The 24,536-nt window shown below is 48.9% G+C and overlaps 2 protein-coding genes across 2 annotated transcripts in view; one reads left to right on the top strand and one right to left on the bottom strand.

The window, feature by feature from the left end:
• The window catches only part of LOC121834279 (tudor domain-containing protein 7A-like), a 157,077-nt gene that overhangs the window by 50,313 nt on the left and 82,228 nt on the right, over positions 1-24,536 (top strand). Inside the window, 3 exon segments of the mRNA XM_042288040.1 lie at positions 9,415-9,545; positions 14,058-14,289; positions 16,369-16,518. Of these exon segments, the coding sequence (XP_042143974.1) occupies positions 9,415-9,545; positions 14,058-14,289; positions 16,369-16,518 (513 nt within the window).
• LOC121834277 lies at positions 4,109-6,783 on the bottom strand. The gene is made up of 3 exons (XM_042288035.1): positions 6,451-6,783; positions 5,998-6,116; positions 4,109-5,574 (listed from the first exon to the last, which is right to left on the bottom strand). Exons 1-3 carry the CDS (start codon positions 6,774-6,776, stop codon positions 4,454-4,456), a joined length of 1,566 nt encoding a protein of 521 aa, XP_042143969.1. The 5' UTR covers positions 6,777-6,783; the 3' UTR covers positions 4,109-4,453.

The raw sequence follows: 24,536 nt of genomic DNA, 5'->3' as shown, positions 1-24,536 counted from the left end.
TTTAATTCGAGTTAACGATACGTTACATGGTTACATGAGCCCGCACGTCAAGTCTCCGTGCGCCCGTCGTGTTGGCGTTCTCCGACCCAGACTCTCGCACTCAGCCCTTTCGCTGGCTTCTTTGTCATCTGGCTTGTGGCACCCTCTTCGTGCTGTGGCTCTCACGACACCCCCCTTTCTTTGAAGACTCCCAGCACCTACAGGTTGAGGCGGCTTGGAGGTCTTGATTTTCGTCCACCTCTCGTGACGGTTATTCCAGGCTGCCAAGGTTGCAGATGTCTGCTCGTGCAATGAGTGATGCCATTGGCTGTGTTCACCGCATATGACCTAGGAGACTGCGTTGATTGCAGCACTGTCCCACTTGTGGCTGCTCCTGACAGAATTTGCACAGCTGTATGTGGAGGTATATGGTCTCGTTCTTTGACCCTATGACGGGCATCGTAATGTGCACTCAGCTTGGCTTTGTATGCACGATCCTTTTTCCGAAAGGGCTCGCTGTTCCACCGAGGCTGGAACGCTTTGGACACAGCTGGAACATTTGTCCGTATCTTTCTTCCCATCATGAGTTCCGCAGGGGAGTATCCTTCAGTTGCAGGGGTATCCCGATGAGCAAGCAGCGCCTTGTGGATGTTCGGCGACTTTTTAAGCAGCTGCTTCGCCGTCTGTATGGTCCTTTCCACCGCCCCATTGCTCTGAGGATAATATGGGCTACTTGTTACATGGCGTGATCCCCACTCCTTCGCAAACCTTTCGAATTCGGCAGAAGCGAATTGGGGCCCATTGTCTGATCGAATGATGACGGGTGCTCCAAAATGGGCAAACATCTCGCTCAGTTCCCGTGTGATGTCTTGGGTTGTTGTCTTTCTTAATTTCTCAAGTTCAAAGAACCTCGAGAAATAATCTACCACTACAAGGTAGTTCTCGCCACTTTCGTTAAAGAGGTCCGCGCCTACAACTTCCCATGGGTGATTCGGGAGTGGAGTGTGTAGCAGGGGCTCTGCGCCAGGCTTTCGGTGTGTCTGACACACTGGACATCTTGAAACATAGTCTTCAACACTCCTGCTGATGCCAGGCCACCAAACTGATTGATTGGCCCGAGCTCTGCAACGACCTATGCCCTGATGACCCGTGTGCAGGCTTTCCAGCACCTCGTCCTGCATGCTTGGCGGGATGACGATGCGACTTCCCTTGAGGAGAAGTTCTTCAACTAGCTCTTGGGACACACTGGCATATTTCTGTACTGGTAGTGGCAGTGACACGCCCTTGGGCCACGTCGTTGAACAATAGTTCCCAACAGTCACGATAGTTGGATCTCGCTTTTGTTCTTCTTTGGTCCTCTCCAGCATGTTGGTGGAGGCCGGTAGGAGTTCTACGCTGAGTAGCTCGTATTCTGTCAAAGCTACTTCGAGACTTCTTGGACTGCTGCTGTCCGTTGTTGCTTGCGGCTTCCGTGAGAGTATGTCAGCTGTATGGATCTCCTTGCGGGAATATGGGAGATTGTGTAGTCAAATTCCAGCAGTCTCATTCGCAGACGCTGCAATCATGGACTCTCCTCGTCTATGCGCTTTGATGACAACAGAGGCATGAGCGGCTTATGGTCGGTCTCTATGTGGAATTGCAGACCGAGCAAGTACTGGCGGAAATGCTCGCATGCCCATGCGATTCCCAGCGTCTCCTTTTCTATCTGGGCGTAGCGTTGTTCAGTTTCTGTGAGTGACTGTGATGCGTAGGCAACAGGGAGTCGTTTTCCGGACATCTCCTGAAGGAGGACAGCCCCAAGGCCGTACAAGGATGCATCCGCTGAGACTGTGAGATGACTTCGAGGATCGTAGTGTACCGGTGTGGTCGTCAGTGCTTCTTTGACGGAGTCGAAACTTTTTTGTTGAGGCTCTCCCCAGCACCAATCAGCGTCATGGTAAAGCAAATCGCAAAGCGGTTTCGTGAGTTGAGAGAGTCCAGGGAGAAATTTAGCCAGGTGGTTTGCCATACCCAGGAACGACCTGACCTCCGATACATCTCCTGGCGGTGTCAGTTGAGCGAGAGCCTTGATCTTTACTGAATCCGCACTGACCCCGTTGGCCGAGACGACATGTCCGAGGAATTCTGCAGACTGTTTGCGAAGAACGCATTTGTCCTTGTTGAGAGTTATGCCCACATCTTGCAGGCGCTTGAGTACCTGATGCAAGTGTGAGTCACGTTCTTCTCTCGTTCTTCCAAACACGATGATGTCGTCTTGAAGGCAAGCTTGACCTTCGAGACCTTCGAGTACTCTTAGCATCTCACGCTGGAAGAACTCGGGTGCAGTGGAGATACCGAATGGTAGTCGGAGGAACTGAAATCTACCACATGGCGTCAAGAAAGTTGTATACTCCCGTGATTCTGCTGCCAGTGGGGCTTGCCAGTAGCCCGCTCTGGCGTCGAGTCTGCTGAACCAGGTTGCTCCAGCCAGTTTTCCAAGGCATTCGTCGACAGTTGGCATTAAGACTCATTCCCTCAGGATGCAGCTGTTCAGGCCACTGTAATTGACACAGATGCGTAGTTCACCGTTTTTCTTTCTGGCCACAACCATCGGTGCACACCACTCAGTTGCGTGGTCTACCTTTGCGATGACTCCGAGGCTCGCCATCCGCTCCAGCTCCTGCTTGACACTTGGAAGAGGGACGCGCCTCGGGTACGTTACCGCATACGGTTTGACATTGGGGAGCAGAGCTACCTTGTACTCGGTGTTTAGTAGTCCAAGACCCGCAGTCAGCTTGGGGTAGTCACTGAAGATGTCTGCTGTGTGTGTCGTCTTCGTCTACCTCTGATCCCTCGACTACAGACAGGCTGCACAGGACTTGCAGAGACTTGATTGCTGGACGGCCAAGAAGCGCGTCGTGAAGGTTGTCCACTACGAACACCTGCTCCTGGCACGATCGTCCATTCCACCTCAGGGTCGCCTTGAACTGTCCCACAGTGGGAATCTTGGCTCGGCCGGGCCCCAGGAGTGCCTTCGTAGGTCTGCTGAGTGGTCCCATGAGTGACTTGTTGTAGACCCTGGACGGGATGGCCGTGACGTCAGCTCCCGTGTCCACCTTGAACTCTACGGGCGAGCCGTTGACGCAAGCTGTGATCCGCCATGGTTCTGATCCGAGTTGACTTGTTACTTTACCCAGGTAAACCTCTTCGAGTGCGGCGTGGCGCTGACTCTGGCTGTCTTGAGTTTTCTTCTTTGTGGACAGGCACACTGACACGAAGTGTCCTTTTTTTCCACACCCATTGCATGTCTTGTCGGCAGCAGGACACTTGGCACGCAAGTGTGGGCGCGGGGAACCACACCATCTGCAAGCTTGGTTCTGTTCTTTGTTGCGGACTGGTAGCTGCTTCTTCTTTTTGGCCCGCTGCGCGGAGAAGTGAAGCTCGTCTACGATCGCGTTCGGCTGTGCTTGTGGTCGCAGTTCCTTGAGTTGCTGCTTCACAGTTTCCGAATTTCGAGCCTTGGAGATCGCCGTCTCCAACGTTAGTTCAGGGTTGAGCTGAAGCTGCTCAATCAGCTTGACGTCGACGAGTCCCACGACGAGTCGGTCTCTAATTAGCTCTTCTTTTAAGTCGCCGTATGCACATACCTCTGCCAGCTTGTAGAGATCTGTCACAAAGGCGTCGACCGTTTCGTGCGCTTCCTGCACACGCCTGTTGAACTTTGAACGTTCGTAAATGACATTCGTCCGAGGGACAAAGTGTCTGCCGAAGGCGGTTGTCACTGCATCGTAGTCGTGTTTCTGGGCATCAGTCACTTTCAGCGACGCCAGGATATCTTCTGCTTCGCGTCCCATAGCATAAACTAACGTGTTCACTTGGGTTTCCCCGTCTTGTTTTTTCAACCCAGAAATGACCCGGTATCTCTCCCATCGGGTGAACCAACGCTTCCAATCATCGGGACGTCGAAAATCCAACTTTTCTGGCAACTCAACGACGAAAGGATTTAGCGACGTTGGTTGTTGCGCAGCTTGTTGCCCAGTGGCCATCGCTTACCGGTCGGCGTGGTCGTTGCAGACGTACCTTGGCGTGGCGATGCAAAGTTTCGGATTCCGAGCGTTCCGTCGACGTACCTTGTCGTAGCGACGCAAAGTTTCGGATTCCGAGCGTTCCCGTGCCTTGCCTCCCCGGAGCGGTTGCTGTTGTAGCTAGTTGACTTGTCTTCCACAGCATCCCACCGCTGCCACCATGTCGGGACGAGGTTGGCGTAAACGAAGCGTTTAATTCGAGTTAACGATACGTTACATGAGCAGTGAGCCCGCACATCAGTCTCCGTGCGTCCGTCGTGTTGGCGTTCTCCGACCCATACTCTCGCACTCAGCCCTCTCGCTGGCTTCTTTGTCGTCTGGCTTGTGGCGCCCTCTTCGTGCTGTGGCTCTCACGACAATTCCGACACACACAAGGGCCGTTTTGCATTTGTGGTCATTCAGTCTCCACTTCACTTCAGTTTTCTGAATGTTTTCTTTAAGCCAGGACCGTCCTCCACCCTGTAGGTTCCCTCACGAAACTTCTTGAAGGAGACATACTTTCCCCTAGCCAGGTCCTTGTGTCGCTGGATGCGTTTAGTGATCACCTCGGGGAACAGAGCATGCTCGGCAAAATACAGCAAGCCAGGTAGCAGCTCCTTACTGACAAACTCCTCGTCTAGGGTGATTGTCTCAATGTGCGTCGAATTGGCGTCAGTGGTGTTGTTCGTCCAGAAAACAAAATCGCACCACCTGTGCCCAGTCACCATCATTTGTCCTTGCACCTGGTAGTAGAACGCGTGCTTGTGCTTCAGTTGCACGGTTCCATCGATCAACTCGCAGCAGAACTTCTCGTCTCCGCAGGCCTCCTCGGGTGTTAACCCAATCTTCGAGATGGGACACTTCACCTCAAGAAGCCCTACTTCGCCGTTCTTGACGATGATCCTGTCGGGCGACGCTCCGAGGAAGCTGTAGCGCGGATGTATGTGTAGCCCGGTCTCATACACCTGTACTGGGTCGTCCCTGCAGTTCATGAGCGCGACGTAGGCGGCAACAGCAACGGGCTCCTTCATCCTTCCATAATGCAGTGCCTCACTCTTTGCTTCTGGGCTAGGATACATGATCCGTTTCACAAGGTAGTCAGGCTCTCTGCACTTAATCACAGCAGAAAACTGTGATGCCGTTATCCTCCCAAGTCGCTCACTGTGCCACCTCTGGTTGCAGGCTTGACCGATCGTTGAGGTCACAATGCCAGCCCTCTCTTCGGCAGTCAGTTGTGGCAGTGTCTGCATGTGGTGCTGTACAAGCTTCCGGGCCTCCTGGCTCCACAGATCCTGTTCATCGTCGATTTGAGGGATCGCTCCTGTGTGCCTCGCTTCTTTCACTGGCATGACGTTGCCATACCTCAGGCAAAGAAGATTTGGTCTTATTTCAGCCAGCCTCCCATAGAACTTCGTGATGTCCTCGTGCGACGGGCCAGGCACTCCTTCACAAGGGTCATACGAACGGCTTTTCTTCTGATGAGTCGGCTTGTTGATCAGGAACTTGCTGAACGTAATATCTGCAAGCGGTGCAGGAGCTGCGGGCTTCTTGGCTGCAATGGAAGAGAAATAGGAGATTGGGAGGAGAGGGGGGGAGGCGTTACTGATTAATAATTGTACCAGTTTCCCTCATTTTTATTATTCATGTCCCATGTGGTTTCAAAGATGTGCTGACAAACACCTTGTCAACGCAGCTCTTTGTGGCTTCCATGTTATTAAATACAAAATAACACCTGAATGTGAGAAGTTGTAGGCCTCTGAAGCCACCAGAGACCCTCAATCTGAACCAGAATTGGCTCTCTATTAACTGAAAAATGGCCAGAGTTGACTTAAAAATTATGACGTAGAAAGGTATATCTTGAATGAGACAGTGAGAGCAACAATCTTCGTATAATACACCATTAATGATGTAGTACTCAAACATACATAATGTGCAAGTGCAACACATTTTACGGAAGCATTTGTTCCATACACACCTTGAGCTGGAACAATCCAAGAACAGGGAACGTCGGTGCAAGAGGTTGCCGTGGTCGTGTTGCAGCTCTCCTCTGCACAGAGAAGTAGCGCTACGATGTGCTGGCAGCACCCGCTTTTCCTAGAAAACGACAAAATACAAAATGAACCTCTTATGACTAGATAGGTTGCTATGCTAACGGGGCGCTAGCGTGCGAACTGCGTGCACGAGAAGTGAAAGCAAGGAGACTTCTACAAGCTGTGTGTAGATGTTTACAAAAACGAGTAACTAATCTGGGTGGAAATAGTTGTATCGATCACACAATAAAACGTTCGGTACGAACGTTATTTAGTGCTGTGGCGCACGTTTTATGCGGGCACTGGAGCACTTAACCGAAGCGTTCGTGCTCTCTCACGTGGTGCGGGGCTACATAGACATAAATTATTATTCAGAAACGTAACGGGGTATTACTCACCCAGCAACACAACTGCAGATGCCGCCTCTGACGGTGCCGGTGTCCCTCGTAAACCACGCGGAGACAGTATACGGTGCCTTCTTCATGGAAGGCAGGCACACGCATCGGACAAGGCACGTCCGAGAATCGTCCGACAGGTTCCACCGAACATTGCGTACGTAGCCTTCCTCCTTGAAAGCCCAACCGCGATGGGCCTGAAGCAGGGTGTCAGGCTTGGCTTGCATGTACCGCCACACTTCGTCTTGCGAGAAGTTCACACACGACGGAGGCCTCTCGACCCAAGCGTCCGGAGGAAACGAGAACGGGATGTTCTCGTCTTCGGTCATCGCTACCGTTTAGTTAGATAGCCGCGGAACGAAATAAACCAAACAGAGGGAAGAAAACCAGCGTGCCGTAACGTGAGAAACACGCCTGCCGGGTCTGTGTGTGATCATCCGGAAAAGCCTCGAACCCAGCTCCCCAGCTTTCTAGGAAGCTTCCAATTTTTTCCGACAGGTGGCAGCACATATGTCGCAAAACGTGGATTGATATGCCAATTGTAACTAGTTGGATCCAATTGGCAGTAAGTAAACAATTGGTTGTGCCAGTTGGTTCCAATTGGAAGTTCAATTGATGCCAATTGTAACTAGTTGGATCCACTTGGCATTAAGTAAACAACTGTTTGTGCCAATTGGTGGCAATTGCAAGCTCAGTTTTGGCACCAAATTAACTAGTTGAATCCAACTGGCATTAAGATCTACAATTGTTATGCCAATTGGGACGAAAATGTCCAGTTGAATATCACAACTGTACTTTTCAATTGACACCTGATACACGATTCTATCTTCAGTTCTCTTTCATTGGTTATTTTAACCCAAATGAAAATTTAAAGTGGTTTCACATGTGGTCCCACTTTACCAATTCCCACTTTCAACTGGTTTAGTCAAAATTATCCCAGTTAGGTTCAGATGTCCCACTTGTAATTTCAAGTTGCTACACCTTTTTTCATCTTTTTTTTTTTTTTTTTTTTTTTTTTCACTGAACATGTGTAAATAGGCTCGTAAAACGCCATTACTTTAAGTTGTGTGATTCTTTGATGAAAGTCGTATGGAGGAAAAATTGTACATATTTTGTTTTTTTTCAGCCCAGTTACAATTAAAATATTAATACAATCGGAATCATAGCACTTGCACAAAGTAATTTTTTTTAAATATCAAAATGAGAAAAACTTGCGCATAAAAATTGAATGTGTCAGATTTTTTATTTGTTTTGCTAAAATTGGCGGGAATCTTCGGAAACGTCTGTACACACTGGGCAAGAAAGATGGCGTCCGAGAAGGAGCGCGTACGCACATGGCACGTTGGCAGGCACGGCATTTGTGGCATGGTTACTGCAGATATTCAAGAACGTTATGTTGCTTTACTGCTGCGAGTGCTGAATAGTGCGGTGATTATTAGTTCATTGGGCCTGCCACTTCGTTGGAGCGTGAAGGATGGATAGCAAACGGTTATCAACCCAAGGTGAGGACACTTCTTTGTTTCTTTTCTTGGTGCTTGCTGCATTGCAAATCGGCGAATTCGTAGTAATAAATATGCCGAGACACCTTTACCTTTATGGTTAGTACAGGGTAGAAGCCTGCACGAACGAAACTTTACAGAAGAGAATTTTTCGAGCTGTCAGTTCGAAAGTCGCGAAGGGGCACGAAAGTTCACGCAATGTAATCAAGTGCTAGTGCGAAAAAAAAGTGTTTAAGCATTTTTTAAATATACTATAGATTCCTGAAAGCACTAACTTTCCATAGATTTAGAGTTGCAATATGCCAAAAATATGGCATGTTGCACCAAAGGCTAGGGTTACATATCTGGCGAAGTTTGAGCGCGCCACGATCTGTAGTTCACTTTTGCGGTGAGAAAAACACTATTCTCTTTTCTCGGAAAGACGCAGTACTTTGGAAACATGTTTTTGTATAACTCAATGCCACTTTAGAGCTGGAGATAAACTTTTGCTGGAAAACTTTATTAAAATAGAGAACACCCAGGAATGTCTCTCTCAAACCTCTGTAATTATGCAGAATGAATAACTATGTTATAAACGCTGCAACTATGCAGTATGTGTATAGTTACAGCATATTAACTGCCCTAACACCTAGTCAAGTATCGTAAGCATGGAACCGAACATATTCAATATGGTCACAGTTCCTTTTTTCTTTGCAACGTAAAAATACATGCTCCTAATTATCTTCTACCAGAATTTGCCCATCGATTATGGATGTACTGCATATATTGCCGAATGCTCTCCTTCGAGCAAAATAGAATTTTAGTTGATCCATAATTCTGACCAGTCCGAAATGCCGCCTATAAAGCCTTGTCGGGTGGCTTTGGCCGCCTTTTGCTGCACATCGAAGACTTGATTTATAAATAAAGAAACTCATCTTTTATTAAGGGAAACGTCATTGTTCCTTATTGCAAGCTAAATATGAAGACTTATATAGGTCATGTAATAATTTAACCTATATTGATGCTCCTAGGAAAGCTGCAGAGGAAAAACTGGACCAGGAGGAAACTACCGAACCAGAGGGCAACACCTGAACAACAGGACGACGGCCAAGCAAGGGGAGGCCGAATGAATGAATCTCTTAATTGCAATAAAAATGGCAAACATCATCTACTAGAGTTTCATTGTCCAGTTATCACAAACGGTTTCCCCAATTGGTTCCAATCGGCAATACTCAATTGGGTATCGACAATTGGAACCAACTGGGATTTTTTCAATGAGCAGTCCGAAATCACAAACGGTTTTCCCAATTGGTCGTGCCCAATTGGTTCCAATTGGCAATGCTCAATTGGGTTTCGACAATTGGAACCAATTGGGATTTTTTCAATGAGGAGTCCGAAATCACAAACAGTTTTCCCCATTGGTTCCAATTGTCAGAAACCAATTGGACCCAATGGACATTTTTAACTGGGTTTGTTGTCTGTTTCTCAGCTGGTGTCCCAGAAGCCCAACGGCTTGTGGAGCATAGTGATTCCGGACATGTACAGAGAGCAGTACCACGAGACGCTGCCCAAGAACTGGCTGGACCTGGTCAAGTCGGCCAGCGTTGTCAGCATCACCCAGTGAGTCTTCCTTCCCGCTTTCCATTTGCATCAACCGACCTTGGAATTGTTGTCCTTCACACCGGTGCAAGTTTTTTTCGCAACCACGGTCTCATGTTTTGGTGGTTAGGTAGCGCGAAATTTTGGTGCTGCAACAAATAAATAACTATCGTATTTTTAAACATAAAAAAAAAGACGAAGAGAAAAAAAAAAACAGCGAGTGGGCTGTGTATACAACATGGCTGCAAGTTTTAGGTGTGACAACGTCTACGTGCCGAGTATAGGGAAACTGTATCGAACGTATCAGACTTACTTGGATGTAACGAATTAAATGAAACATACTGTATTTACACGACTGCAAGTCGACTTGATTGTAAATCAACCCCGCACATTGCACATCAGAAAAAAAAAATCTTTAGATGTTTGTTTTACTGTGAACACGTGAGAATGGCAAAGTATGTTTTGAAAGCCCAGCCTCTAACGCACGATAGATGCCTTCTGGCATGCTTTGGCTGTGCATGCACGCACGAGATGCATGAGATGCCCAGTTATTATTGAAACTAGGGAGTTCATGCTGGAGGCAGGACAACAGAAGCTGCTCCCTGTCGTTCTCACTCCGTCCGGGACTAGACTACGACTCGTCCGCACTAGTGATGTCAGTCCCGTCATCATCACTGCTATATTTGAGGAAGCACGTCGTCAGCATCGTCCAACGAAATCTCGCATTTGGTAAATGACGGCATCCACCGCATCTTCCGCGTTTGCTCGGTGGTCGTGTCGCACTTCACGGATAGGGATTGATTGCGCACTTTTGCGGCGTACGTTGCGAGCCTAACCTCCAACTCCGGAAGGCATCCCCACTTATCCAGACTTTGCCCTTGAAAGCATCTTCGTTTGTCGTCACAGTTTAAGATTCCGTGCCATTGCAGACTCAGCTGGAGCATCGTCTGCTCAAACGGGTCGAACTGCTGGTTGCAACCAGCAACCAGCAGCGCAGTTGCTGGTTGCTTCTGGGTGAAGAATGGCCATAAACGAGCGCCGAAAAGCCAAACTGCCCGGATCCCACGTGTCAACACAAAGAAATATAGTTACCGCTCCAGCATGATCTCGACACTCAATCGAACGACGTGCGACCTTGAATCGTGCGTAAAACTGAATAAAAGCCACGGGGAGTGCAGGGGTGGAAGCGCTGCGCCAATTGCGCCATTGTGCGCCAATCCACTTTCGCTGCGCCATCCTGCTCCCAAGCGCACACGTTGCGCCAAAACTAGCCGAACAAGTTTTTCTTTTTAAAGGGGACATTTTTTGGAGTATTTTTCTTTATTGGCCACAGTGATTTACTGTGTTGTGTTCGTTTAGGTAATTCTGAACCAATAGGGACTTTTAGCCAACCGTTACCGCGTACCACACACTACCGGAGCCTTTGAAGCATGCTTTTAAGTGCGCGCTTGAGTGATACAGTGACCGCGGAGCGCGCGCTTAAAAGCATGCTTCAAAGACTCCGGGAGTGCGCAGTGACGGTTTGCTAAGGACCCTATTGTTATGAAACCACCATACTGATGTGGTCGTGTCAACAGCGTGCAAGTCTGATTTCCGAAAATGGCATATGCACAGGTCGCTTTGTCAGAGTACTCATCAGAACTCTGACAGACGTTGAACTTCTATGCATCGTTTTGACATTTACTAAATCTTCTTTTTTTTTTTCGCACAGTGGCATTGAGCGTGACTGAGTGTATTAGAAATACCAGATAACACCGTAAAGTCTCGTACAAACGCCTGCTGCAAAAAATTGCATATCCCGTTTTTTTTTTTTAAGCACGCACGCACGCACGTGCACACAAACACACACACACACAGACACACACACACACACGCATACACACACACTCACACACACACACACTCACACACACACACACACTAACACACACACACACACACACACACACACACACACACACACACACACACACACACACACACACACACACACCATTTACCTTTTCATTTCTGGGGAAAGCAATAACTACTCTATAAAATTAAACTTTTGGCATAATGTATATTTTGGGGTGAGTGCTTTTGCTTTGACTGCTTTTGCGTTCCCATTTCTGTCGTAAAAGTAACATATAAAAGCGATAATTGGTTGCCTCAATCATCTGTAGAGTTTCTTGTAAATGGCGTATGTGGCGAATACACCTGCTGGCACCCAAACAGCAAGCTGGCGGGAGGACAAGGAGAACAGTGGGAATGTCCTCCTCCTTCTAACAGTAACAGTGGGAATATCCTGGCGAATACACCTGCAGTCTAAGCTCGTTATAACAGACCTTGATTTTGACCAAGATTTCAGTCTGTTGTAAAATGACTGGGGGATTGGTGGCCGAGTGGGCTAAAGCGCACACCCAGCTTGACGTGCGTTGAGCGAAAGCTCGCGCTGCTAGAACCCAGTTCGAGCCCCACCCCTGCCCGTTTCGATCTGGATGAGCATCGTACCGGCCTGCGGTCGTGTATCACTACTGCGGGGTGCACGTTAAAGACCCCAGGCTAGCGGTTGTACTGCACTGGCTAAATTGCTCATCTACAGCGTGTGACTTGTTGCAACTTTAATGGCTCACCAACAAGCAGTATGTTGTGTGAAGTTGAGTGCATAGAGAAAAACCAACCGAACTTCACAAATTGGTATTTTATATCCATATGTCTGTTGTGACCAGGTCTGTTATAATGACAGTGATGGAAGTGCTGCGCCAATTGCGCCAAGGAAGCAATCCTGCTACATGTGGCGCCAAATTGTTATTTTACTGAAGAATTGCGCCATGCCTGCGCCGAGATGGGATATAGCAAAAAAAAATAAAATTGAAGTCTTACCAGTACGCGTGGCGGTACCGCGGTATTTTCCGCGCCGCAACTGTTACGCAAACCGAAACTGCGAGGGCGCATTATCATCATCATCATCGAAAGGAACGTTAGCAACATCCACGGTGTAAGATACACTCTGGTGAGGACACGGCGGGGCTGAACGCGCGGCGCGAGGAATCGGATAGTCTTCGTTCGACGGGCATCCGAAAGGCTGCATTATTCCGCGGCCACCGTACCCACGGCTGACAGTGTCGCCGGCGGCCAGACGGCGAAACTGTGTGAGAGCGAACAAAATTATCTCGTTGCCATGACACCCCGGTACACCATGGTCTTTCTGCACGAGAAACAACCTCGCTGGAGCTCTGCGCGTGTGGAACATGAGGCGGCACGAGCCGTTTTTGCCGTGCCCACGGGTTGACGAGTCATCTGCCGGCGCCGCTTGAAACCACAGTTAGAGAGAGAAAGTGAAAAGCGAACTTTATCTGGACTGCGCGAGGAGCGCGCTGTCCTCACCTGAAGAGTATTATCTTACACCGTGGCAACATCTGAGACCAAAGCCGCAGAGGCAAAGCGAAGAACCATCCCACTGAGCAGCCCATTAAAAAAAAGAAAAGGTCCGAGCTTGTGGATTGTTTGTTGGCCCCCCCTGTACCCGTGCGTTAGCTACCAGCAAAGTCAAAGCTAGCGCGAGCCCAATGCTCTGTGCATTCCTGACTCACGTGTGGGCTCGTGCAGTGTGGGCACCGTTACGGGCTCCATGCGCGCGCTTGTAGCTTCGGCTGCGCTCGCACCGAAGCTGAAACGAAGCATACTTGAGTTGCACCAAACTCTGTATGTAGTGCTGGTAAAGCCTCACCGTCCTTCTCGGAGCACGAAGCACTGCGCGACTCGCGCGACTATGGTGTCTGCTCCGCGGGTGTCGCTTCTCTGCAGCTCGTCGGTGCATGCCAAGGAGCGCACTCAACGGGTTAACTCGCCGTGATCTGATCGTGACTTCGCCAGCACATTGAAAATGAATCGGAATTTTCGAAGCGAATATCAGATATCGCAATATTTGAAGCTGCTGCTCAAAAAACAACTCTAATCTGAACTAAAACATTCCACAACAGTGAGGGTCGTTAGGTGCTGCTGCAGATACCTTAAAAGAAGTGCAGGCTGATAAGACTAAATATCCCGTACCATCAGAACTCAGTGTTACATATTTAATTGTATTTTTTTATCTGACGAGCAGATAAACTTTATTTTAAACAATGTCTTTTTGTGTTTACTTTCTTGAATTTTATATATCCTGTCTTAAAAAGGCGACAGGCGCTGTGTTTCAATAATAGAGATGGGCTTTATCTAGCAATGCAGCATTATTTTATTTTCAAGTAATATTCCAACATATGCCGGACCCTGCTCCAAAAGGGCCACTACCTGCTCTAAAACAACATTTTGCCTGCTACAAGGCCTGCTCCAAAAGGTCAAGTGGCACTTCCATCACTGTAATGAGCTTAGACTGTATTCCAATTTTGGATGGATTGGGGTTTTGTGTGACGACCGGGAAAGCTTATCGATGGAGGACTTGCCAACCACCGAACTTGGGCCATCCCTAGCTTCCTAACTGGGACGTCTCGCGCGCAGCCATTGGAGGGCACGTGCCGTGGGGGCACAGAAAGGTTAGGTTTTGGAACCTTGCAGGTTTGGAGACGGCCGCTGCGTCCTGGAACCCCGGTGGAGCGGCTCCCCCGGTTGCCCCGTGCCGGGCGAGCGGGGGTCGCAGCCCGAGGGGCGGAGCTCGGACAGCGACACGAGCTCCACGTCGGGCACCTTCTCGGAGCCGCTGCCCTTCCCGGACGGCAGCTACTGGGACGTGTTTGTGACCTATGCGACTGGCACCGACAACGTCTTCTTCCGGCTCGTGGACCAGTCCGTGAGTCCCTTCCCGCTAGAAACTATGTCGATCCCTCACGAGCCTTTCGCTCGCATTTATTTTTGTGTAAGGCGTGCCAGAGAACGGACGGTCTTTCTTGGAGTGTTTCGAAGATAGCTTTGGAGGCTACGGCGTCGTGGGATGCCGCGCCTAGACGCTCGGAGAGAGTGCCTCTGTTGGGAGGGCGCAGCACAGACTGGCCCATGTTTGGAAAAAGTTGGTGGGTTAAGGTGGCGATGCAAGCGAGTTGGTTCATGACTTCTGAAATTGGAAAACAGCGCGCAAAAAGACGAAGACGACGAGAGAAGAGCACAGGACAAGCGCTGGTTGGAAAACAGCGCGCAAAAAGACGAAGACGACGAGAGAAGAGCACAGGACAAGCGCTGAGCACAGGTCAGCGCTTGTCCTGTGCTCTTCTCTCGTCGTCTTCGTCTTTTTGCGCGCTGTTTTCCAATTTCAGAAGTTGGTGGGTGCAGAGGGAGCGTCTCTGCAGAGAGATGCGGAGGTTCTCTCCATATTCCCGTAGGTTTCTCTTCTAGGAGCAGTTTCTGCGGCATATGTGGCCTCCGAACGAGGCGTGGCTGGCGCAGTTCCTCGTCGGGACTTCCCCATTGCCCGGTTTGCGCTAGACTCTTACCTAAAGAGGAGGAGCGCATTCCTCCGCTATTTAGATCCCCCTTTTGTCGGGGAATTTAACCGAAATATTCGAGGGAAACTTGGAAGGAAGCAATGCGCTAGGAGTCATTGACTCCTTCGTCTATTTCGACGCTCAATTTCCGTTCCAGTGAAGTAGTCGAGGCTTATTTAAATCTGTGGATGCAGTCAACTCCCCGAGGAACATAGAAGCGGCGCTCTACCCTCTGTCACCCGTTTGTTCCGTTTCCGTGCGTGCTTTCGGCACCTCGATCTTCACTCCAAACTGTAGACTTTTCTGCTCCGAAGTTGCTCCAAGATGCGTAAACTGCTGCTCCAAAACGAGAATTTTGTGCTCCTAAGCTGCTCCAAAATCCAGATTTTTCTACTTCAAAAATTGCTCCAAAACTTGTTTCACCTGTCTCACTCCCGAGCCACTATTTTGATGTTTTACGGATGTGACGTTGGAGAAATCGAAATAATTTTAAAAATTTTTTGAGGGTAGATGGGGGAATACTCACTGCCTTATCCTTCCTTTTTTTTTTTAAAAAGTTGGGTGCCTGTTTTTTTTTTTTTTTTTAAATATATTTTAGTTGTTAGTGCATACCTGCCAACTCTTCCGAATTTTTCGTAAAATATATGAATTGGGACTAATTTTATGACTTTACAAATCTTGCTTCAAATTTTACAAAAAAAAAATATATATATTTTTTTTTTACATTTTTCTTGTAAAATTGTTGCTGCCAGTACCTTGCACTGCCACAAGAGGGCGATAGGTACTGTCCACGGCATCGTCATGGTTTTTACTCTCCGTTTATCTGGTGGCCACGGATCCCAAACTAATCTAAAACCCAAAGCCTTTTGTTTGGCAGCGCACATTGGTTCGGCATGTTCAGACGTGTTGGGGCTTCTCTGTTTCGGCCAGTTTCGAGGCGAGAAGTGCAGCGCCTGCGTTTGTTACACGTGTAATCGTAGCATTGCCCTGGTCGCTGTGGCTTTGCGGCGCAATGGCGAACTTCCAACCTCCAAAGAGGTACTTTCAGGTATTTTTGAAGTTGTACACGTCGGAGTTCCCGTGCTTGCCGTCCAAAAAGGGAGAAAAGTTTGGATTTTGTAGAACGTGCACGTGTGATCTAAGCGTTTTGCACGGTGGCAAGGCTGACATTAAGCTGCACATCGCTTCGTGCAAACCCGCCCCCTCCGTGCGGCCACGGGAGTTTTACGAATTTGAAAGTCCACGGGTTGGCAGGTATATTAGTGTTTCCTCCGTGTCCCTTCCTTTTGTCTCATGCCTTTGAGAGCTTGTTTTTCAATATGTTTAAGGAAAAGCGATTTTTGCTCGGTGATTTTGTTTTCGGACATTCTTCCCGATCAATGTGGCAACGATAATTTTTTGGACGTTGCGGTGTGCGTGGCCCCGTTGCGTGATGCAGTGCCCGCATGCAGGAGAGCTACGACCAGCTGGCGGCGGAGATGGACGCCTTCTACGCCTGCCAGAGCCTGCCGGTCTCGGAGCTGGTGGAGTCGACCGTGTACGCGGCCCAGGTGGAGGGCAGCTGGTTCCGGGTGCAGCTGGTCCAGGCCGGCCGGGGAAAGGTACGACGGGCTTCCACCTGGATTCGGTCTTGTTCGTCTTGGGGAGAACTGGAGCGTGAGCCCTCTTGGTTTGGCTCTTCGGAGCTGGGGCGTGTTTTTGCTTAGCCCCATTTTGTTGACCGGTTTCTGCTATCTTTGGACGCACGGAACATGTCCCAAAAAGGGGTCCCTCTTGCGTCCAAAGGGACAGAAGGACGATCCCGGCTGCCCAAGTTTCCGTGTCAACCAGGATTGCGATATTCTATGACGTCGTTCGAAGGTTTTTTTGGACGCAGTAAACACGCTGGTGAGAGGCACCCGAAGCACCGCTGCCATAGCACCATGGAAGGCAGATTGGTCCCTTGTCAAGGATATGAGTTCGATTGCATACATTTGTGGTTTGGGCTGGATTTTTCATTTTCTAAAATTACCTTCCTTTTTTAGTTCCTTACATTATTATTTATTTATTTAATATTTTTAGTGTCGCGTGACTTTTCGAAATTTCGAAAAGTTGTTTCTAATTTGGAATTTTACGATGCCATAAAATTCAGAACGCCCGTGCAAAATGAAAATATAAATGGTGACAAATCTGGGGTGGGCTATCTTTGGGGATATGACTGTGAAACTTTCTCAAAAATGAAGGATAAACACGGGGGCGCCTCCTACAAACCACGTGACGCGGGAACCGGTACCACACGTCGTGAACACGGCGAATTCGCGTTTCACAACGTGATAAACATGCGGAGGTTCCTACTAACTCTTGTGTCGTCGGAAAGGAGGTTGCAGATGCAGCAGACTGGCGTTTCACGGTGCGAAGGACTCGCGAAAACCCACCGAGAACTTGCATCTCACCGGAACGGATCCCGCAGATGCAGCAGGTCCAAGTTTCATAGTGCAGTAAACATCCAGGAGCCTGCCACAAACTAGCCTGTCACAAGAACCTATGTCGCACGCGCAGATTACGGACAAAAATGCGAGAATCCGCTACAAACTCGCACGTCACGGGAACGAATGCCGCAGCTCGGGGACGCTGTAGATTTGCAGGCTCGCATTTCACGATGCAATATACACGAGGAAAGTTTTGTGTTACAGGAACCCACTATGAACTCGCTTGTCTAACGTACCGGTACCACAGATTACGTGGTGGATGCGATTTCTGTCGAACATCACATGACGTCCGATGGGAATCGGGGAACGGCTGATGTTTCAGAATTTGTATGTTACGGATATCTCGCCAGAAAAATGGGATGGCCGATCTTCACGGGAACTCAGTCCCTACACACGGCGACAATCCATTTTGCATGTCTTCCAACGTCTCGCAGAAAAGTGTGGAATGTCACGTCTTGGCTCGCATTTGCTGCCCGGTGGTTGTGGCACCCAACCGTGCAACAAAAATCTGATCCATCCACGAAACAGGTCGAGCACAACAACAAAAACGAAGCACGCTGCGGCATTCACTCGCACGCAAACGACGAGATGGGAATGCTTGCTTTGCGTTCTGTGACGTCAGAGCTTCAATGTTGCCAACGAAAGCAGCGTTTACCTTAAGATGCGATTGGAGCAGTATAAATTCAGTTAACCCATGCAGAGGGGCATATAAAATTCAGATATTGCACATACAATGCCTCTCAGGCAATAATAATTATATTCAATTGTTTTCTCGAATACAAAATTTGACTGGACAACCCCTTTAAGCATGATGCAGGTGTAGTGAAAGGCTTGAAGAAACTATTTGATTCGAATATATTTGGCCCAAACCACTATTAGCTTTGAATTTGTTTTGGACTCGAAATCCCCCATTTGCACGTGGCTGATTATTTTACGTTATTATTTTAATTGAAAACGCCTCGACCTTGGCGTTCACCGAAGGACGCACGAGAGAAAGAAGTCCGAGTATTGGGTATCCTGGCCCCATAACCAGGAAGAAGCAGATGCGACACCAAACTGAGGTTTACTTCGATAGGTTACACAATGCTGTCGACGCAACTTCTTAACCATGTTAGGAGAGGCATGCAGTTGCATGCCTCGCTACAAGATGGCGCCACAGCGGCATTGCGAGGACGCCTTCTGCGAGACTCGAGAGATGGCGCGCGGGATGTGTGGCTGTGGGGGGACTGGGAGAGAGGCATGCGCAAAAGGAGGACGGCGAGCGGGAGCGCACGTGCAGTGCGAAGGCTCGTAAATAAAGGAGTTCCGTTTATGCTTTTGTTCCGAAACAGTAAGCGAGCTATCATGAAAAGGTCGCTGGGCCCTGACAACCTTCTAACAAACGAAAGCAAACTAAACTCAAGAAAGTTGGCTGCAATGGGAATCTGGTCCATCTTGTGTTGCCTCTGGAGCCAGTGGAACTGACACGTGTGCGACCTCATCAGCCGAACGTTGTGGGCATCTGTTGTGAAGCTGCTGACAGATGCTCTTCCACTTGACCACGGGCCGCTTGGAGGCATTCCAAGTGCGTCTGTCGGCCGAGGCATAGGAACTTGGTCCATGGTCTCCGTGTAGCCTGATGCCCCTTCTTTATTAGAGCATTACCCAGCTAAAAGTTAATCCAATTGGAATTCCAACTGGTTTTAACAGGAACCAATTGGTTGTAGTGGGTTCCAACTGGAAGCACGCTGGCCAATGGGTCTCACCAATTGGAATTGTTCCAAATGGTTCCCATTGGTTCCCATTGGTTCCCGTTTGTTCCCATTGGGCGCGTTCAGTAGCAGCTCCCGACTCGAGTTACTCCGAACGGAATAACTCGAGTAGGAGTCCTCAAAGCGCCTACTGAACTGAAAAAATAAAACAAAAAAAAAAAAAACACAAAAACCCAGCTTCTTAGCTGCTTTTACACATTTCCGCTTCCTCCCCTGTGCCAGACGGTCTCCGAATAAAATGGAAGCAGACGATGCCGAGCACGATAGCTTTTATTTGACGCCGGTATTGAAGAAGTCTGCACAAGATCGTTAAACAAAAAGCAAGTGACTGTACACATCAGCGCTGCTGTTCGAAGTGATCAAACGCGATCGAGCCCTTCGCAAGGCATTGCAAAGGTCACTTCTGTTATGAAAACAGACAAAAACGTCGTCAGCACACGCAAAGTATAGAGCTCGACGAATCAACGCCTCTGGTTGCGATACTTCCATACGATCATACGTTTGTTTTGCCCTTCGTTACGAACTTCCTATAAAATTTTTCGTATCGGGGCTGGGCAGACACACTCCAAAAACTATTCGGGAATAGAAATACTGAGATACATGTGTTTTAAGGCCAAAATACAAATACTGGAATACATTTGTCTTTTATGCAACGGGATATCTCTGAGATACTTCCGCAATAACGGCGAAAGAGTATTCCAGAATACAGATACAGATATTCATGGAGATACATTTGTTTCCGAACGGTGCTACGTGGAGAGGGTGCAGTTTGTGGTGAATGCGAAAGGTAATTTATGCTTGTGCTCCTCTTTTTGTTCCATTTTATGCACTGCCCATTATCTCAAACTATCTATCATTAATTCTGCTAAAAAAAAAAACATGTCACCTCCGTTGAACCACATAGTTACGGAACGGTAAAGACTGCGTACCACGCTTGACAAAAAGCCTTCCGCCTGAAATGAGCCCTGTTTTGCCATGAGGGTGCATCTCAAACTGTCGCATTAAAAGATTCTGAGTCACCCATAGCGCAGGGAGATTGGACAACAGGGCCATACTTTTTCTCCACTCAAGTCCTTTACAGCGTTTGCTCCGCTAAATTGGAAAGAGTGGAGGGCTTTGTCAGAGTAGCTGATTTTGTTATTCTTTCAAGTAACCTTCTGTAAACTACAATTTTTTTTCATTGTTGGTGACTGAGATGGGTAATGTTATAGGGCAGGTTCATATTATAAATTCTGAAGCAAGTTGCACCGAACGGATGTTTTAATTTTTTAAATTTATCTTAAAAAATGAAAGTCGTTTACAACTCCCTGTAACACCGAATTGGAGCGCAGCTCTTGAGGAGGAGGAGGGGAAGGGAGGGGGGTGTATTCCTCCCCCTCCCTCGTGATCCTGCCTGCTACTCCTGAACGAAAGGGCTCCGGTTCGAAGCCGGCCGACAAACAAAAGATAAGAATCTTTTAAAATCATTTTTCGGAGTAATGAAAATTCGGATTCGTCCCCCCTGCTCATCCTCCCTGCTCCCCTCCTTTATCCTCCTCCTTTCACGGGAGTCACGTGATCTCAAAGGGGCAGGGGAGGAGGTCACGTGACCCCCGGACCTGGGAGGTCACGTAACCTGGGGGGGTCACGTCACCTGGGGGAGAGTCATGTGACCTGGGGGGGTCGAGTGACCTGGGGGGGTCGAGTGACCTGGGGGGTCACGTGACCTGGCGGTCACGTGACCTGGGGCGGTCACATGACCTGGGGGGTCACGTGATCTGGAGGAGTCACGTGACCTGGGGGGTCAAGTGACCTGGGGCGGTCACGTGACCTGTGGGGTCACGTGACCTGGGGCGGTCACGTGACCTGGGGGGTCAAGTGACCTGGGGCGGTCACGTGACCTTGGGGGGTCACGTGATCTGGAGGAGTAACGTGAGCTGGGGGGTTACGTGACCTGGGGGGTTACGTGACCTGGGGGGGACACGTAACCTGGGGGGACACGTGATCTGGGGGGACACGGGACCTGGGGGAGACACGTGACCTGGGGGGACACGTGACCTGGGGGACACGTGACCTGGGGGGGACACGTGACCTGGGGGGGACACGTGACCTGGGGGGGACACGTGACCTGGGGGGGACACGTGACCTGGGGGGACACGTGACCTGGGGGGGACACGTGACCTGGGGGAGACACATGACCTGGGGGGACACGTGACCTGGGGGGGACACGTGAGCTGGGGGGGACACGTGAGCTGGGGGGGACACGTGAGCTGGGGGGGACACGTGAGCTGGGGGGGACACGTGAGCTGGGGGGGACACGTGAGCTGGGGGGACACGTGACCTGGGGGGGACACGTGACCTGGGGGGGACACGTGACCTGGGGGGGACACGTGACCTGGGGGGACACGTGACCTGGGGGGGACACGTGACCTGGGGGGGACACGTGACCTGGGGGGGACACGTGACCTGGGGGTCAAGTGACCTGGGGGTCAAGTGACCTGGGGGGTCAAGTGACCTGGGGGTCATGTGACCTGGGGGTCACGTGACCTCACGGTTACAGCAACGGCGACGCCGCTCAAGCCAGAAATGGGCGCCTAAAAGCTGCGCTCTAAGAAGGCAACAAGTGTAACGGGGTGCTTAAGTCAGGCAACGTACAACGTGCAAGCAATACATTATAAATGTATTTCGCTACTAAGATACAAATATATTTTACAAATGTATATCGATACAGATATAAAGATACTCGAAAGTGTCTCTAAGATACTATCGCGATACATTTCTATTGCGATACTGCCCAGCCCTGATTCGTATACACGGGAAGTTTGGCTGCGCTTGGCGATCAAGGCTTTGTCGGCTGAAGCAAGCGTCAACCAACGTACACCCCGATTTAGTTACAGCTACGCAAACAAAAGATTAATCCGGATCATATGTTCTGCGTGAATATCCAACTGGCTGCCAAAGTCGCGTTCATACCCTCACACTGCCTTGCTCTGTTCTACGTGGACAGGACTATCGTCGATATTCACAGAGTTCCCGTGCAACGGCGATCAAGGCACGGCGTCAAATGAACGTTTACGTTGCTTATTAGCATATTCAAACCAAACAAAGAACGGTCCAATACATTTTCTGAAAAGAGCTTTACCTGGAAACGAAATTTGAACGCGTTATTCGTAGTCTTGTGCGAATAGTGGATTTTGAGTTCGAAGCGAATTCGAAGCGAATAGTGGTTTCGGCCGAATATTTTCGAATCGAATATCGAATAGTTTATCCACGCCATTCACTACTATTGCATAATGCTTAGACGAAACCCAGCTAAACCTGTGAAGGTTATTCCATTTGCTCATTTATGAGCTAAGTTTAATCTATCTATATTTAAGAGCTGTGACCTCAGACGGTCTGATGTCTCGGAATGACAAATAAATGATGGATTCAACATAAAATGAACCCTATAGAGATGGCCAACTATACCAATTGACTGAATTTACAAATCTTGCTATATAAAATATTCTTTCTTTAATCTCGAGTTAAAAAAGAATGGATCGCGCATGATGAACACAGGTTGTGAAAGCATCTCTGCCTAACATAGTATACTCTTGCATAAAAGTTTAATTTTGAAACCTTTACTACAATGTAGATATACACATTCACAAAGTTTCCATTTATTTTCAAATACAGTCGGCACGGGTGTACCATCCCGCTTTGAATGCATGTTTTTCTTCCAAGCACGCAATTACGATATTGTTCATCGCGGCAGGTTACCCCGTTAAGTGCGCTTCTTACCGAGCACCGATGTAATGCAGAGAAGCAAAACTCGGGGAGCCTACTTTCACGGGTTTGGCTTCTCCGCATTGCACCGGTGCTTGGTAAGAAGCGCACTCAACGGGGCCAACCCGCCGCAATCAACACTTCGAAAAACGCGAATAGTGCAGTTCTTTTCGAAGCGAATATCGAATAGTGTATTATTCGGAACTACTATTCGAATTTTCGAATATTCGCACAACCCTAGTTATTCGTCTTACCTTGAGCACTATTCATTAACAAAAGCGAGCAAACCGCACACCCGCGACAGAACGGACGCAGCTTATCCCGCCATGCATTTCTTTTTTCTCTTTTAGCGCCGGAACTTCGTCCCAATCCGGAATCACATCATGCTGCGCTATTTTCACTTATGCACCGTCTCCGGAGACGGTGCGCGAGATTCTGAGTCCGAAAACTTGGCGTAACGTGCACCGGAAGTCAGTTTTTGCCCTCTAGTGGAAAGAGCGCTGACCCTTTGACTCCTGGAGCCGCTACTGAACGCGCCCATTGGCAGTGACTAATTGGTTGTTCAAAAACCCAATTGGTACCAATAAGAAAATTCCAATTGGAACTTAGAGCACGAGTGCAGAAGAGGTGGGTCTACAGCAAGTGCTACACCAACCTCAAAAGCCTGGAAAGAGCCTAGCTGGCGACTGGAGCCTATTTAGGACAAGCATGTCACAAAACAAATCTTCCGCGAAAAAACAAATTTTTTCTAGCAATATTTACGCCGCAGGACGAAATTCAGTCCGAGTCACAACTTTTCCGCATTTGAAACTCCTGCTCTTTCGACGCGCGCGGAGTGGCTGTTATACGTCACTCCGTGACGTATAGCAGCTACTCCGTGACGTATAATACCAACTTTGTGGCGTGCGACTTAAAACTGACAAAATAGCCGCAAACTAAAATGAATCTCGCGCAATAAATATTGCTGTAAAAAATTTCGTTTTTGGCAGAAGATTTGTTTTGTGACATGCTTGTCCCAATTAGGCTGTTTAAAAATACACTTTTTTTTCTTTGCAGTTACCCTTTAATGGGAATTTTTAACTGGGTAGCTGTCCCATGGAGCGAAGCCGGCGTTGTCTGTATCAGCGAATGGTAATGGCGCCTAAATTCCCATTGGCTTCGTCGTGTCATGTGACTCCATAGCAACCATGTCATCGTTGCTAAGGAGGCAGCCAAACTGTGCGGCGCAGCGGGAGGAGACGCGGCTATGCGCTGACCTGATGTTAGGCTTAATGTTAAGCCAAACGTTACGCTTTGAGGTCTTACGTCGTGAATCGTTACCTGCAGCTCGGGTGATGATGATGATTCAGCACACGGCGCTCAAGGCTTTGAAGTGCTTATATGTCCTCGGAATTTCGTGTTGGGCTTGCAGACCCTGATGAAGTCGCCAGCTAGGCTCTTTCCAGGCTTTTGAGGTTGGTGTAGCACTTGCTGTAGACCCACCTCTTCTGCACTCGTGCTCTAAGGTGAGCCAGTTCTGGGACAGGGTTTGCAAAGAACTTGGATGGTGGGACGCCCACAGCATTCAGCCAGGATCGAGGAACATGACCATGCAGCAACGTAGTGGGCACGAGGCACCTGTAGTCGGGTGCTCAAGGACGGCTGAGGTTGATGCTC

This window comes from Ixodes scapularis, unplaced genomic scaffold (genome assembly GCF_016920785.2).
Source record: "Ixodes scapularis isolate PalLabHiFi unplaced genomic scaffold, ASM1692078v2 ptg000943l_1__unscaffolded, whole genome shotgun sequence".
NCBI classification, from domain to species: domain Eukaryota; kingdom Metazoa; phylum Arthropoda; class Arachnida; order Ixodida; family Ixodidae; genus Ixodes; species Ixodes scapularis.
Note: the sequence above shows the minus strand (reverse complement) of the source record. Positions and strands in the feature narration are given on the sequence as shown.